This window comes from Tympanuchus pallidicinctus, unplaced genomic scaffold (genome assembly GCF_026119805.1).
Source record: "Tympanuchus pallidicinctus isolate F22 unplaced genomic scaffold, pur_lepc_1.0 scaffold17, whole genome shotgun sequence".
In the NCBI taxonomy this organism is placed as follows: Eukaryota; Metazoa; Chordata; class Aves; order Galliformes; family Phasianidae; genus Tympanuchus; species Tympanuchus pallidicinctus.
Window position 1 is genome coordinate 6,252,195 of NW_026294690.1, and position 15,927 is coordinate 6,268,121.

General features: G+C 42.0%; 1 protein-coding gene across 10 annotated transcripts in view; it reads right to left on the reverse strand.

The window, feature by feature from the left end:
- Positions 1 to 15,927, reverse strand: part of WNK2 (WNK lysine deficient protein kinase 2) — a 106,014-nt gene that overhangs the window by 37,570 nt on the left and 52,517 nt on the right. For 8 of the 10 annotated variants that reach the window (XM_052679105.1, XM_052679104.1, XM_052679102.1 and 5 more), the window contains exons 8-13: positions 14,381 to 14,669; positions 11,036 to 11,232; positions 8,290 to 8,442; positions 4,853 to 5,041; positions 3,296 to 3,835; positions 526 to 840 (exon numbers count right to left, since the gene is read on the reverse strand). In XM_052679105.1, the coding sequence (XP_052535065.1) occupies positions 526 to 840; positions 3,296 to 3,835; positions 4,853 to 5,041; positions 8,290 to 8,442; positions 11,036 to 11,232; positions 14,381 to 14,669 (1,683 nt within the window). The remainder of the gene's footprint in view (positions 1 to 525; positions 841 to 3,295; positions 3,836 to 4,852; positions 5,042 to 8,289; positions 8,443 to 11,035; positions 11,233 to 14,380; positions 14,670 to 15,927) is intronic. The other 2 variants (XM_052679099.1, XM_052679106.1) reach the window with 2 other exon arrangements.

Genomic DNA, 15,927 nt, shown 5'->3' on the forward strand with positions numbered 1-15,927 from the left:
ATGTTTGTGAGTATTTGGAAAAAAAACAATCCCAGGGCCAGGATAGAACTCAGGCAATACAGGAATGTACAATACCAGACAAAATACAAATAAGACCCAAACTACAGGGCACGAAGGGTGAAGAACTGGATTATGAAATAATTTCTTAAGGCAAATGATGATTAGTTGCACAATTGCTTGACACATTTAAAACAAGACTGGACAAAACATGGATGAAACTCTGTAGAACAGCTTCTTACTGACCCACAGCACTCAAAGACAGTCTTTTAAATTCTGTTTGTGCTCAGCTACTGACAAAGAGGTGCTTTGTAGCTGACTTGTCCTGCAGCCTGATCACTTCAAGGAGATGTTTCACAAGCAGTCAGGGTGCAGCACGCCGCTGGAAATGGCCAATTATTTGCTGAGTTAGCATCTAGAGCTGGCTCTCTATCGTGAGAGTGGAGAATCTTCCTAATGAACTAAGCCCACAGGCATACAGGAGGTTAAGGGCAGGCTGGTGAGCGACTGAGGAGGAGACGGCTCTACCTCTTGCGATGTCTCTGCCACCGCCTGCACGGCTGAGCCAGGAGCGGGGAGCTGCTGAGCCAGGGGCTGGGAAAGGTCTGGCTGAAGCTGCAGAACACCCGAAGGCTGTAGAGGCAGACAGTGATCTATGGGCACTGGTGGACTAGCTGTAGCAAGGCTGCCATGAATCTGTGAAATGCTTTCTGGAGCGACGCGGGGAGGCAACAGTTCAGGTTGCAACTGCAAAGGCGGTGACATGACTAGCGAAGGCTGCACTGGGAGTACCGGCACCTGGGCTCCAGTTTCCAAACCATACTGAGTATGTCCAGTAACCTGCTGCAACACAACAGACACCTAATTAAAACACAGCTCTACTTAGCGTGCTCCTGACTTACATATCACAGCGCTGATGTCACTCTGGTTTATGGAAAAAGGGTTTTAAATCTACAGTGAGAATGCATACGTGTGGTCTCTAATTGAAAGGGCAACTGCAGTTAAAGTTGGCTTTAAAATGATCAAATCAAATCAAAGGATTCTTCCTAAATAAGCGTGACAGTGCGTTTATTTAACAAGTGCTACTTAGTTTATAGAAACAAAACCATCTTTCACTAAGAAAGCGAAATCTTAAGTCCAGTTTGCTGTTTCCAATATCACAACGTACAGAGAAATATATACTTTATCAGTAATTTAAATCAGCACTTTTCAAATCTGTTATACATAAACCACCTGCAGACAAAGGCTATGCAATTAACTCTTTTTATCCTGAACATATGCAGTGTCTTGCAGAACACACTGTCTTCCACTTGAACATTTCAATCCAAATTTCAGTCTTGGCACACTAAACATTGAGGTCCTGATCCTGCAAACAATTCCTTGTGTAACTTTGCACAGAGGAAGTTTCATTTATCTCAGTGGATTTCTTCAGTGCATTAAAATAACCTGTGTGCATGAACACTTTGTGCGAACAGGACCTATGTGATTAGATGCCTTAGAGACTGTGTTGTTATTCTGCATAACAGTTCTGTGAGTTGTATATTTAAGAACAGAACATTCTCCTTTTAGGAACTTTGTGTATTTTTCCAAGGGGACCAAGCTCATAGGAAGAGGAAAAAAGGAAAGAAGAATTAGGGAAGAAAGAAAATTTTTCAGAACTAGGTAAAACTGCATGACTTGTTTGAGGAGTATCTACCATCACCTGGAGATTCAGAGCATTGGATAACAAAAATAAATAAGTAAATCAGGACTCAAATGAGAATTAGGGCTCACAGTTTCATCGCAGTGTGCTCTGTGCAGAATGTAGGTAGGAGCTCACATTATTATCCCAGGTTTTAAGTGGATAAAAATAAAGATGCAGTGGGCCTTGCAGCACACAACTGTTACAAGACTGCCTAAGTGGAGGTTTTTAGAACAGTAACTGCAGCGTATGGAGCAGAAGAACAGTGACAACTTTTTTTTTTTCATCTTTATGTAACTCAAATAATTCACAAAATGTCTCAAAGTATAAATTACCTGAGTATAACTGAACACAGAGGCGCTTGAAATCAACTGCAAATATAGCTCTGTGTAGGAATGCCTCTGTTTACAGAAATGCTTCCTATGCAAAGTGTTTTAAAAGATAGAACAGTGCATTTTTTAATACCCCTATGCTCTTGTCTGTTTTTTTTTTATACTATTTTTTAAATCCTGAAAAGTATAATTTTTGTGTTTTGTGTGTGTTGTGAAGTTTTGTGTGTACGTATTTGGTCTGCTTCTGGTGTTTGCCATGCCCAACTCAGTTCTTTCTAAAGGCATTGGAAAAGCTGTGGCTAATGAGCTCAATGGGAACTGCCTCTGGCTCCACATTGCCTACACTCCCACAAACAATATTTCTGTACCAAATATATGGCTGGAGACAAATTTTAAAATGATGCATTGCTTTGAAGATGCCATGACACGGCAGGTTGAAATGGGACGTTATGAATTTTAATCAGCGTGTTACAACAAAGTGATGTAGCAGAGCAGAAATTTTCAAGAACGCTATTATTAACAGATTTACTGCCCTCTCCTGCTTGGGTAAGGCAGCATTTCATGTTGTCATATCACAGATGTGGCAATGGAAATGTTTACAGACTCTTAACAAGCCCTGAATCAGCTCATTTGTAAGCAGCGCTAACATCTGAAGCTTCATGTTATGCTTCATTTCCTTTAAGGGGGAGAAAGGGTCTGCGGCTTGCGTTTGTTCCCATCTGATAAACCTCTTCCATAGAGTTTTCTGGAGTTGTTATCAAATGGTCATTTTTCTTGGCTTTACAAAGCAAACTTCTAAAGCAGTTCTATGTCAAAACAGCTCTCAGTTCAGTTGCTCCTGCCAGCTCATCCGTATTTTGCCATCTGTATACAATGTCCCTGCACCGCGAGCGTACCGGCACAAAGACATTAGCATCACCAGTGCCATGCAGCTACTGCCAGGGCTTAGTCACTCCTTCTGCCCCAGGAGAACCACAGCTCACACTTCCCTGCCACTCTGTTGTAACTGAGATGGGAGAGGGAAGACAGAATTCAGAAGTGGGTACTTTGCCCACTTTTCTCTCCTTACACCCACAACATCCATCTGCCCCCATGTAAAGACCTCAGCACTTCACACGAGTTCAGTTCTAGCAATCACCTCCAGAACCAAGGACAAAGAGTTAACAAAACATCTTCATGCAGGAAACCAATCTCCCAACTGCATTTAGAGTGGAACGAGCCCCCGGAACGTTCAACAGCCACCCTACAGCCTAGCACCGACACAGCCCAGCGCCGGGCAGATTACCTGGTTACCGGCCCCAGGGGCAGACAGTGGCTGTTCTGATGGATGAATTACGCCTGGCTGAAGTGACTGAGGAGGTGGAGGTTGCTGCGGCTGGGAAACGGCTTGCGTGCTCTGAGTGTGATGGGGAGAGGGTGCTTCGCTCTGGATTATCTGCTGGAAGGTGGTCGGGTACATCTGCTGCTGGGGCAGCTGGGACACCGCGTGGTGCGGCGGCAGCGCTGGCACTCCCGGCGGAGCCACGGCAAGCAATGGTATTGTAGCAGCCGACATATTTGGCACTATTGTTTGGCAGGGCAAGACCAGAGAAGCCACAGTTGTATGAGGAAGGTTCACTGCTTGCATGGGGAGGGCGGGGGAGTTTGGTGCCATGGGCAAAGTGGGGTTCATGGGGAGGCTCGGTAAAATCACAGCTGGAGCGAAATACTGAGAAGGAGCAGGTATGGGGGGCACGTTTGCAGCAGGTATATCAGAGAGGTTTGGAGGAAGGTTGTCAAGTCCTGCCAGAGGAGTAATTGCAGGAATGACAGGAAACTGAGGCATCTGAAAAAAATATAATATCATATAAATCGCAAGAGCTTTCATTGGTGGTACAAAGCAGTTTCATTTGCCATACAGTGTGCAAAGATCACCTGTGCCATGATAATTATGTCTGTTAATCACTTCCATTTATTTCCTGAGGTTTACAGATAGTAATAAAACCTTAGTTATTAAACCATTAGGGGAAAAAAATTAAAATTTCATTTTAAGGGGATATTTTCGAGAGTTTAAAACTATTTCTCATGATAATTTGATAGCCTTCAAGCAACATCCTAGTTAACAAAGTATTGCTTCCATTTTAACAGAAGGGAAATGGAATCAGACCAGACAAAACACTGCACTCTTTCATGCAAAATACAACACGATGATTAAAAATCTTTGTTTTCATGTTTGTCTGCATCACAGGCAGCAGAGGAAATGCTGTAAAATGGTTTTTAACACCAAAACCTCCCAGTGACACTGCAGACCATGATAACTACCCCATTATCATGGAAGCAGCTTGCTTCTTCCCCTTGGGATAAGCTGTTTCACATCACAATGGCTGCCACTAGCAAGCACAGCAGCAAACCATTCCAGGCATAAGAAGGGTCCATCCCTACCAATGAACCTGGGAACAGAGCTGGGAGGGAGGTAGAAATTGTGGGGAAGCCAGGAGCTCAAAAACAAAAAAACGGACAACTTCTCATGCTCTAAAGCCTGGAAGGGGGAAGAGAACACCATGGGGGAAAGTGCAAAAAATATGCAATTATAGCAAATTTGTAACTAACTGGATTATCTCGGCATGGCACAGGATTATTCACAAAGGATATTTTTGGTTTTCAAAACAAAAAAATATGACAAAGAAAAATAAAAGTATTAGGGGAATGTTGAATACCTATGGACTGAATTGCATGCATGCAATATAGCCACACACACACACACACACACAAGAAAAAAACCCAACAACTGCAAATTGTGTTAATTATTAGCTAGAAAGCTTTACTCAAACAATGTATTCACACAGTTTTCAAGAGATATTACCTGGGAAGGGGCAACTGGAGGAAGCTGTGGCACAGTTGAAATCTGAAGGGGTTTCAGTGGTGTACTACTGGCTGCCACCTGAGAGGTCTGGGGCTGGTACTGGGGCAGGAGATGGGGGGCAGGCTGGATGGGGCAAACCGGCTGGCTGGCAAGCACCTGCTGCAGAGAAGTTTGCTGTGATATGGGTTGCTGCCAGGAAAGAAAGAAAGAAAGGAAGAACAAAGAAGGTCATAATATGTATATTATGAAGGAATCAGATCACTGGACACAGCCATGCTGCACAGTCAGATCAGAACCAGCACTCAGTAAAAACGCTTTATAGAAGGGAAGGGTACTCCTAATTTGAACACTGTACAAGAGCCTGTGTTTAAAACACATTTGAACTTCAGATACCTGATTACCTGAAAAGACAAGCTGTAGCTGTTTTGGAAAGGTTATTTTTAATGACTCAATCTTTAAATCCCAGAGATTGTTCTGGTTGGCCTTGTAAAATCCCCACCTACTGGCTTCAAAGAGTCCCACTATGCAGATTACGCCCCGTTAATCTTGGCATTTAAGAGCTGACTATGTAATGCATCAGGCGCTGAAATAGACAACACATTATCTGAGATGTGAACAAAACAGCAATTATCATAAAAGCTCCAGCTAGATCCCAGTTACGTGTAAGGTGCTGCAGTAGCAACGTGGCAGCCAAAAAAGTAATTTTACCATTACCTGGGGAATGGCGTTCCACTGGCCTGCCAGATTTCATATAGCACAGCAGGAAAAAAAAAGCTGCATAAAAGCTGAAAATAATCAGCAAAAAAGTTTCACATTTTCTGTGATTCTGACATCTCCTTCTTCACTTCTGTTAACATTGAAAATACTAATATATACACGTATATATATTTTAAATCTTGCTTCAGAAGCATAGTACTGAGGCACCAAGCTGGCTCTGGATATACTTGGACATACATCAATCAGCCCGAGCTCTGCAGCACATAAAATCTAATACCATGCCTGGTGTTCAAAGGTAAGTTCAAAATGAACAGCTAAGCAGCATTATCTTTCATTTTTGCCACTTGTGCTGTAAGTCAGTAGAGCAATATTTTGCTCTGCGCTTTTTCAGCAGCAGGATTTGTCAACCAGAGTTTCTAAATACATTAGTACAATAGAACTGTACATGATGTATCAAGGGAGCCAGATGCCACTTGCCCTTAAGCATCAAAAACTCAGCCACAACTGCTAAGCTTCCAATACTGGGATCAGTGAACAAACAAGCATTCGGCTACTGGCACGCCGTGTCTGGGGCTGAATGCCCTGAATGCCACAAGCAGCACTGGAGGTGGCACCGAACAGGCACTGACCAGCTCTGCACAGCACCAGCTCATCTCCTGCATTATTTCTCAGTCCCAGCAGAGCATTCCTCTCGCACCTCCACGCAGCGTATGCTTGGGCTGATAAATCTCACCAGCACAAAGCCAGCTCAGGTATCTGGGCATCTGCAGCTGGGTTAATCTGCAGCTCAGACAGGCTGCCAGCAGCTAACTGGGAATTGAGTCCACTGATCGCGGCTGCTCGACCTGCTTGCACTCAAGGGGATGCTGAGCAGAAGGCAGAAAAACCGTGCTCACAGAACTGAGGTAACTTCCTAAGGCCTCCACCTTCAGTCTACAAAATGCGTGTGGTCTGGATGAAATGCAGCGAGTGGAAAGAATCCAAATGAACTGCACTAATTCTGGCTTAATCTAACCTCAGTGTTATAAGTAGACAGATACCCAAAATGAAAAAAATAAAATACTGAGGAGATGCAATATTGATCGCCTCCATCTGAGTCATCAGCTTATATTCATAAATGATCAATACATTTCACTGTTTTATAGAGCTGAATTTATCACCCTGACTTCATGTACTCGGGCTGAGAAACCCTACCGTCCTACAAAAACCTGCAGTTCTCTGCTGCTGAGAGTAGAAGGAAGATTCTTCATTCAAAGTAGGTCTTCCTAAATGGAACCAAGAGCGATACTAACATTTAAGAGTTCCTAGAATTGGTAAACGCCAATTATCAAAAGCTGAACAGTCACTGAGCTACTTCTCCCACAGTACTGTGAGATGGACTCAGGGGTGTTCTTACACTGCAAACTGGATGTGTTTTCTTCACATGTCTCTGCTTCTTTGGACTATCCTGAAAAATTTAAGAATAAAGAAACTGCGTAAGTCTAGCCTTGATCTGGGACTGCATCCAGATTTATCCTGAGGGTGATTCCATTTAATGGAACTAATGGCCTCAGGCATGAACTTTGTCCCAGAGCTTACATCAAGGCGCATCTTCTATCAGTGTCCAAAGGAAGTATACATGGGCACAAACAGAAAAAGGGAACTATGCAGCCCGACTCACTAGAAAACAGATACAATGACTGCTCTGTCTTTTTTTACTAACAGAGATGGAATTATTTCAAGAAACAGCAATGCTGGGAAGGAAGAGTATATAGAAGAAATTAAGTTAGGTAAATACCCTATCCAAAACTGCATTTGCCAGGTGAACAACGTGTTTCGATCTGTCAGCATAAAGCTTCAGAGGCCACTAGGAAGATCACTGTGATCAGAAATGTCCTCAGTGTGCTTGAGAAAGTGTACAATTTTTGGCACAAAGAACCATATCATCATCACTGTCCATTAGAAAAGAAAGATCTAATGCATCATAAAATTTCACATAAGCAGGCATTTTTCAAGGACACCAAATTACACTGTTTTTATACTGATTCTTTCCGAAGAATAGGGCATGTTAAAAAAAAATTAACACCAACACATTTTGGTAACTAGGAAGGTATGAAGAGACACAGTATGTGCCAGACACAAAACACGCAAGCATTCCCCAGCCTCATCAACAGTTTCTACCCAAGGAAGCCAATGTTTTGCTATGATCACAAAAATGAGCCACAGATCAACTGTTATACAGGTCTGAGGCTACATTTCTTACTGCCTGACATCACCTTCGTACAAGGAAGCAACTGCAACCTTCACAGCTGTCCCTGCTTGAAAGCTGTGTTGTGTAAACACTGTTAAGGAACAGGACTTTGGGGGGAATTTGATGATCCAATGTGCATTATTTGGAGACAATTCAGAGAGATTCTTTTCTTAGAAGATTAAGAGATTTGACAGATGCTTCTACTGAATTACAATTAAAAGGCCCAAATCAAAAAGCAGCACCCCCAAGTACCTGAAGACAACTGATCCCAACATCAAAGCTGCTTTCTCACCTTTTAGAAATATTTTGAGCACAAGTTGCCCAACAACGAAGTGAAATTAATAAAAGCCTATTGTAAAAAACAAAACAACAGTGAAGTACTATACCGAAAGCAATGTAAGTGCTCAAGAACTCAAACTTATCGCAGGCACTGTCTTGAGTAGAGCATGGACAAGGTGTGAGGTGAAGCCCCTGGGCAGCAGCCCCTCACCTGCTGGCTGGCCAGCACCGGCTGCGACTGCCCCAGCTGCATGGAGGCCACGGTGGTCGGCTGCACCACTGGGAACGTCATCGCTGGCTCCTGGTAGTGCTGGGGCCTCTGGGGCACCACCGCAGGTGGAGCCTGAACCACGGGCAGGGCAGGCTGCAGCAAGGAGAAGGCAACGTTAGGGGAAAGAGAAGGCTTCCTGCTGAAGGAGTCCCTGCAACTGCCAAGAGTGTGCATTCCAACTAATGGTCAACTTAATACTTAGGTCAAAACAGAGGAAGACGACATAATGACAACTTATCTGCAAGGAATGGAAAGATCATTAATCTAAAAAGGTGGAAAAGAGCTGTCATTCCAAAGGCCAATAAGACAACCACACTGCACTGCATTTCATCTGGAAGCAAGCATGCAAGCCAGTAAAACCACTGAAAGCATATACACAGTGACAGAGGATATATCAACAAGCAGCCACTAATGGAGTAAAGCAGTAACTTCACAAAGATTTTCATTATTTCATAAAGAATCTTCATCTTTGAAAGAAACAGGTAATTTCCTTGAGATGGATGCCAAGAAAATAAATACAGAAATGAAAAAAATTAAAACCGTGAAGGAAATTAAGACAAAAAAACAGCTTAGGTAAGGCTTGTACCAGTAACAGTTCTGATACTTCAGCTCAGAGTAGGTAAAGATGTTAAAGCTAAGCAGTTTCTCAGACTGACGTTTATAAGCCTAAAACAAAAAGGCTACTTCAGCTCCAGTTCTGAGCTGGTGTTATCTTGATAAATAATCTCCCAGGAAAAACACAATGATAACTCATCTTTCTTACAAAAATCATCAAATTAAGGAAAGCTCCGAGTCAGATTTTTGCCCATGAATAAAAGTTATTATTCTTCCAAAATCTTCCAATAAAGAGAAAGTAATGCATTTACGTCCAAATTAGAGACCTACCAATGAAAAGAATGAATCTGCTCTAAAACAGTATGCTGCACGGCATAATGTAATAATAAAAACAATCTTTAAAAGATGTGCCTTTCGAGTGCTATATTTAGAGCTAAGTTAATGCTTCATGCGAACAAGAAACGAGGAAGGATGTGTCTCGGCAGAAGTATGCACATGGGAAAGGTGGTTTCCACAGTGGAGGGATCTGGCTACGGGTTTTTTCCTTCAGGTAAATGGAGTCATGTTTCAGTGCATTCACAAAATACTATTCACAATTTCTTGCAGGCATTTTGGAAAACATAAGGTAAAACCAGGGAAAATGAAGCACTCCCAAAGTATATTGGGTAAATCTGGATCAAGCAGGAAACAACCACTGGTCCTGGATTTGACTTTTCTTCTCTTAAGTCAAATAGCATGAGACAAAGAATTAACCTACCACATCATTACTGTCATTTTTACTGGGTAGGCTGCTTCCACTGCTCAGGGTAGCTGCAGTCACCCAATTGCTCTTCTCTGCCAGCAGGGTTTTGCCAGTGCAAGCTTCATGACAGGGCTGGAACAGTCCAGGCATGTTGGCTTCTCCATAATCACAGGATTCAAAAGGCGGAATATTTTCTGCAACTCTTGCAGATCTCATGGGAGAAGAACTGGTCTTCTGGCTAATTATGTATTGTAAAGATTCACGTAACAAAGGCAGGTCTAAACTTCTGCCACACGGCCCGCTGGTTTGGGGGAGAGGTTGAGACACTGACTTGTCTGGGATCCGGCTGCACAGGGAGTGAGCGCATTCAGCAGGCATCAACACTTTTGATGTGTTCTGGTCTTTACCAGACTGAAATAAGCAGGCCAGGCACATCTGACAAGCCTGCTGGAGAAACATCAGCTCGGTGGGGTTTGCTGAGTTCCCGAGTGCCATCAGTGGTGACATGCCTGCTTCCCCTTCCCTGGTCTGCAGGTCAGAGCTCCCTTCCCTTAACTCCGGGGGACAGGACATCGCATCCGGAGCCAAACTCACAACAGAGTCACTGTGGCGACGAAAAGCACATGGAGCATCGCCTGCCATGTGCAGCAAGCGTGGCCTGCAACAGGAACACGGGGCAGCTGCGGCTTCTAAAGGGAACACTGCACTGTGCCTCTCAGTGGGATCACCTGAAGATTTGTGTTCACTCACATTTGTTTGTTCTTTCACCAGTAATTCCATTAACTGCTTTTGGTCAAGGTCACAACAGTGTGAAAGCCTGACTGGGCTACCAGTCCTCGATTTTGGAGCCTCAATAATGGAAGTACTTCGCCGTCTCTGTGCAATATTAAATCCAGAGCCAGAAAGGTAGTGAACGGATGTTTGACCTTTGTCACAATGGGGAGAAACATCACACCCAAGAAGGTCTTGAACAAGTGAAGGAGCAATAATGTGTGGCTATATTGACAGTGAATGAAAACAAACAAATGTCCTCAAATTTATGCACAAGCTTAAAAGCAATAAATTAAAAGCTGTAAAAACAGCTACACTGTTACTGCAGCTCAGTGAAAACAGACTGATGAAAAACTCTTTAATTGGGAAAAAAATAAAAAAGACAGCTGCTAGGAAAGCACATCTTAAAAACGGCACAATGAACTAGAAGTAGGCTGTCTACTCAATGCACACTTTAGATCAACTAGAGACATAAGTACTAAGCAAGTATACACTGCTACAAACAAGCGAGAATTATATAAAGCAAGCCCTGCAATCTACACCTACTGAAAACAGCATAAAAGCAGTCATTAAGTATGATCTAGGCTACAGCACAGCTTCGAGAAGCTTTAGACTTACTGCTGAGGGCTGCTGGTAGTGCCCCAGCTGCGGGAGGCTGTGGGGCAGCGCCTGGCCCTCGCTGAGAGGCGGGCTGTACACCCGCTGGATTGCGGGCGGCACGGCGTCGGGCACAGATGAGTAGATGACGCTTTGCTGGCTGCTCTGCGAGTCTGAATAAACAGTGGACCCCTGACCACTGTCGAATGTGCTGTCAGCTGAAAAAAGAATTACATTTTATTTATTTATTTATTCACTTATTTTGAGCTCAGCAACTTACAGTGTTCAAGTAATGATTTCGGAGCAAGGTCAGCATTCGTTTATGTAATTTGAATTTTACTACCTTAGACCTTGCCATTCTAAAAATACGTTATACAAAACAATTGTTATTTTCTACAAAGGGCACGTACTGCTCCTTCTAAGCCAAACCCCAAGAGTAATCCTCATGGATTTCTGTGCACAATGATATTTTAAGCACACTGATATTTCCTTTAAAGGGCGCGCGTATGGTTGATAGCAAGAATTGCAGACCTTCATGGATTTTCTAGGATAAAAGGATAGAAAACTCCCATTGTAATGTTCACAGCAGATCGTGGCATCCTGGAGTCAGTTCTTCTAGAGAGGCACTGATTTTAGCACCTTTTTGATCGGTGGCGTAGAAAAATACACAACCTTTTATATGCTTTGCATTAGCTCCTCAAATAACCACCAACTTGAGTATACAACAATACCTTGAGATGAAGAATAGGTAAAATAATTCCATTGGATTAGGGGAAAAACACACCGTGAAGAAGTCACAGGAAAATGTACTATGGATTTTTTGACTGATGTATGTGACAGAAGGTAAAGCAGCATTATTTAAGCAAGCCTATAACATGATGCTCTGCATTAGGCAGCAGCAGCAGTAGGGCAGCTCTCACTGTAAGCAGGCTATGCGGCACTACAAGAACAGATGCTAGAGGAATTATAACCAAAATGCATCCTGATTTTGTAATCTGTAAGTGAAAAGCTTTTAGCCACCTGCGCATAAAAACAAAATCAGAGAATGAAATGAAACAGCTACCTCAGTTCAGGTTTGTGATCATTTAAAAGGACGATGCAGAGCTCCACCAGTGTTTCTCATGCCCACTGTTAGCCCAACGAACCAGCAGAATCGCACAACCTGACACTGGGCAAGCATGGCATCTTCTACTGCAGAAAAACAAATCTTCTAACTGTACCACTGAGCATTACTGGTTTAAAAATATCTTTTTACAGTGTTTGAAGCCTGTGAAGTGCAGGTGCTCAGTACTTCCTCAGTATAAGCTACCAAATTTTTCATGAGAAGAATAACAAAAGACAATTGAGAAGGTAGCTGCAAGCACCCAAAAGGCAAAGAGCTTATAATAGAAATTTGAAACTCAAAGAGAGAACAGTTGTATAGTTAACAAAGAAGGCTTAAGTTACAGATGTGTTTAAATCATCTTTCCACTGTAAGGGGTAGGGATTTCTGCAGCATATACACTTTCACTTTATTACAAACAATTATTCAGGACACCAAGGAAACGAGAAGACTATGGCAGCATAGGATTAATTATTATAAAAGCCGTGAATCTCTTAGGTTTTATGAAACAACATGCATTACAGTTCACATTATTAACTTACATTTTTACATCTGATCTCACATTGTTATTTGAATTGGTAGAAAAGTAATTTAGAGAGCTCGTAGGCACTAAGAAACTGTTGAAGACATTTGATAATACCAAATGTTAAAAGCTGAGGAGTAGTAAGTAAATAAAGAAAGAAATTTATATTTACTAAAAAATATTGCTAGTTAACCACCAACAGAACTGTGGGAAGCACGATGTCATTGCACCATCAGAAATAAGGAATAATAATCATCGTGCTCCTCAAAGGATTAGTATAAAGTAAGTACATTATCTAAAATAAATGAAATAAGATCAATATGACTTGAGAATAAGCTTTGTAATACTCCAATATTCTTGAGAATTATGCAAATACTGCATTTCTCACATCTGGTAAAGATTTGTTTTCTTGTAGAGGCGTGCTTGGTTGTTCTAGTATTCAAAGCAGGCCTCTGTATGGCAATTTATACAATGCCTGCATTAAAGCAGCAGCTGTCTCTTTGCTAAAGTACCTTGACTTTAAATATGCTTACATAGAAGTCTAGAACAGTAAAACAAAACCATCATAATAATAGTTTAGTAGCAAAATATGTACATCAGATTTTAACCAGAAAAAGTGGCTAAAAAAAACTCTCACAAAAATTCAAATATTCTAATCTAAAATTATCTGGCAATATTTCCTTCAAGATGTTTAAAGGTATAAATAAAGATTTCAGTAGCAGGCAGAACCTGACTTGCTAACAAAGACTGATTTTAGGGGACAGACAAGGCTGAGTTATTTTAGGCAATTATAAACACTGCTTCCTCGTGCCTTGCTGTTTGCTGGAGACAAGTCTGATGCTCAGGAGTGAAATGAAGAAACACAAGCTCTGCAAGGCCAAGTAGTTCCTTACTCCAAGACAGAACAAAACCAGTGCTTGGATTTATAACAGGAGGCATAAACCCACCTGTCTTGAAATAGCCCAGTGATTATTTTCAAACCAACCACCCTCTGAACATAGAGAAGGTAAATCGTTGGCTTGTGGCCATCAGTGCCAGGAGGAACGCAAGCAACTACCTACGCTGACCCCCCACAACATAGACCAAGCTACTGCCTCATTTCAGGTCCACAAGCTCAGGATAAAACAGTGAGCCTGGATGGACAGAAAGCACCTGCATGATGACTTAAGAACCCAATAAATGTTGTCAGCCCACAAGGTCTGATATTGTCAAACTAGTCCAAGTTTTTTCCCATAGAAAAGGGAAATCCTGAGTTACACCACGTAACATTCAGAGAGCCTTTTTTCTCTGCTCTGGGTCACTGCACAGACTCACAAAACCACCATATAAGCCATCAAGAGTAACATGCAAACAGGAAGACCTGGGTTTGGATAAACACCCCCACATTGCAAACACCACTTGAAAAGGCAAACAATGAACACCACCAGCCACTGCAACCACCTTGGTGCCAGTTCAAGTTCTGCAATTGTTTCACACAAACTCAGTAGCAATCCCACCACCTGTTCAATTTGAAAACATATTTGTCTTTTCTGCATTTATTGCTACTGAAGGAGTTATCTTTAAACAGTACTTTTTCTTGAAACCATTTCTTTCGAGCCTTCTGCACTTGCCGGATTCCCTTGTTGCCTCTGAGCTAACACGCAAAACCTGCATGGCGTCCAGCTGCTGAGCTCACATACTTGTTAATTTTCATATTGGGACATTCATTATCATGCGTACACAAAGCAAACCTGAGACTTACATGCAACGGATGTGATGCTGGTGGGCAGGTTTTGCTGGAAGGGATGCTGGTCTGCCTCGGGTTCCTCCGACTCGGACAGGATGTGATGGCCCGTGTGGGAAAGGTATGTGACTTGAACCTGTTGTGGAGGCGGCGCCTTCGACTTCTCCAAGCACTCAGAATCTCGGCGTTCCTCTGACTGTATTCTAGGCCAAATTCTCTCTCTTCTCCACAGTATCAATGCTACTCTGTCACGTATTGACTTGGCAACTATCTTGAGATCGTTTTCATGAAAAAATCCAGAGTCAATCTACAGAAGAGGCACAAACTTAGCAAGGCCATGTTTGCACAGCGGTGCACAAGCAGAAACGCACACGGGTTTTACTTGAATCACTTCCTTATAGAAAGCATTACTTTGAAGAAAAACCCAACATACTCATTGCTCACAAGAACAGGAATTCAAGAGCTTGATGGGTTGTTATTTATTCATTTATTGCGAGGGAGGTTTTTGCTTTTTGGGGGAATTAAAACTTCTTTCCCTAGTGCTTTTAAGAACAAATAATTTTTATAAGACTTGACTACCTATCTGATCGATTTATTAGCCAGTTAATCTCCGATGATGAGAAGAGAATAAGCTTAACTGAAGTTGGTTTGTTTGGTTTTGTTACAACTAACAAAATAGTCAAAAGAAAAAAGCATCTTTGAAAAATGGTATTTTGACAACGCAATTGGAGTAAACCTCATTACCTCTAATCAGAATTTATTGCCTTAACCTTTCCAGCATACAGAGTTTCCCAAATTGGTGTGCTTGATAACACTGCAAGTCAATATGTTAACAGAATTTAGACTCAAATTAACTTCTAACACAAAGTCAGTATTGACTTACTTTCATAAAAGATTTTGGCTAAACTCAGACTGCTCACATTTGACTGAAAAGGGGAGCAACATTTCTCAGAATTCAACTCCTCAGAAGATAACATGGAAAATTTGTTTGTATGCTCTTTGCATGAACTTCCTAGTCAGACTCCTACTCTTTGTTAGCCTAATAATGAGCTACCAGAGAATTGCACGTTAAAATCTGCATCTCCTGAAAGATGCATATTCGACAAATTTATCTACGTGAAGGGAGTCTAGAAGTTCTCATTTTGCTCTTGCCCAAAGGCTACAGTTTTACAGCTTATATCTTTTTTACGTGTAAAATCAAATAGGTACAAAGGAGCTTAAAATACACTTTTACAAATGGTTGTGGTATTTTCCACTGTCAATGTGCTCAGACTTTACTGATGTTCCTGAACAGAGGATCTGCAAACTAATGGGTGTGAGTTACTGTATCAAAGGACCAAACAGGTCCAGAGAGCCTTGCATGGCATTAACTAAGGGAAACAGTGGATTTTTCTTGGCAAAGCTTAACAGAAAGGAACTAAAAACCTGGCATATCAGCAAGTTTCTACACTACTCCTATTCTGACATCTCTACTTAGAGAATGATCACCATTTAATTAAGACATACTATTTCATCACACAACTGACTGTGAAACATGTTAGGTTCCAAACCCAGCAGCATGTTTC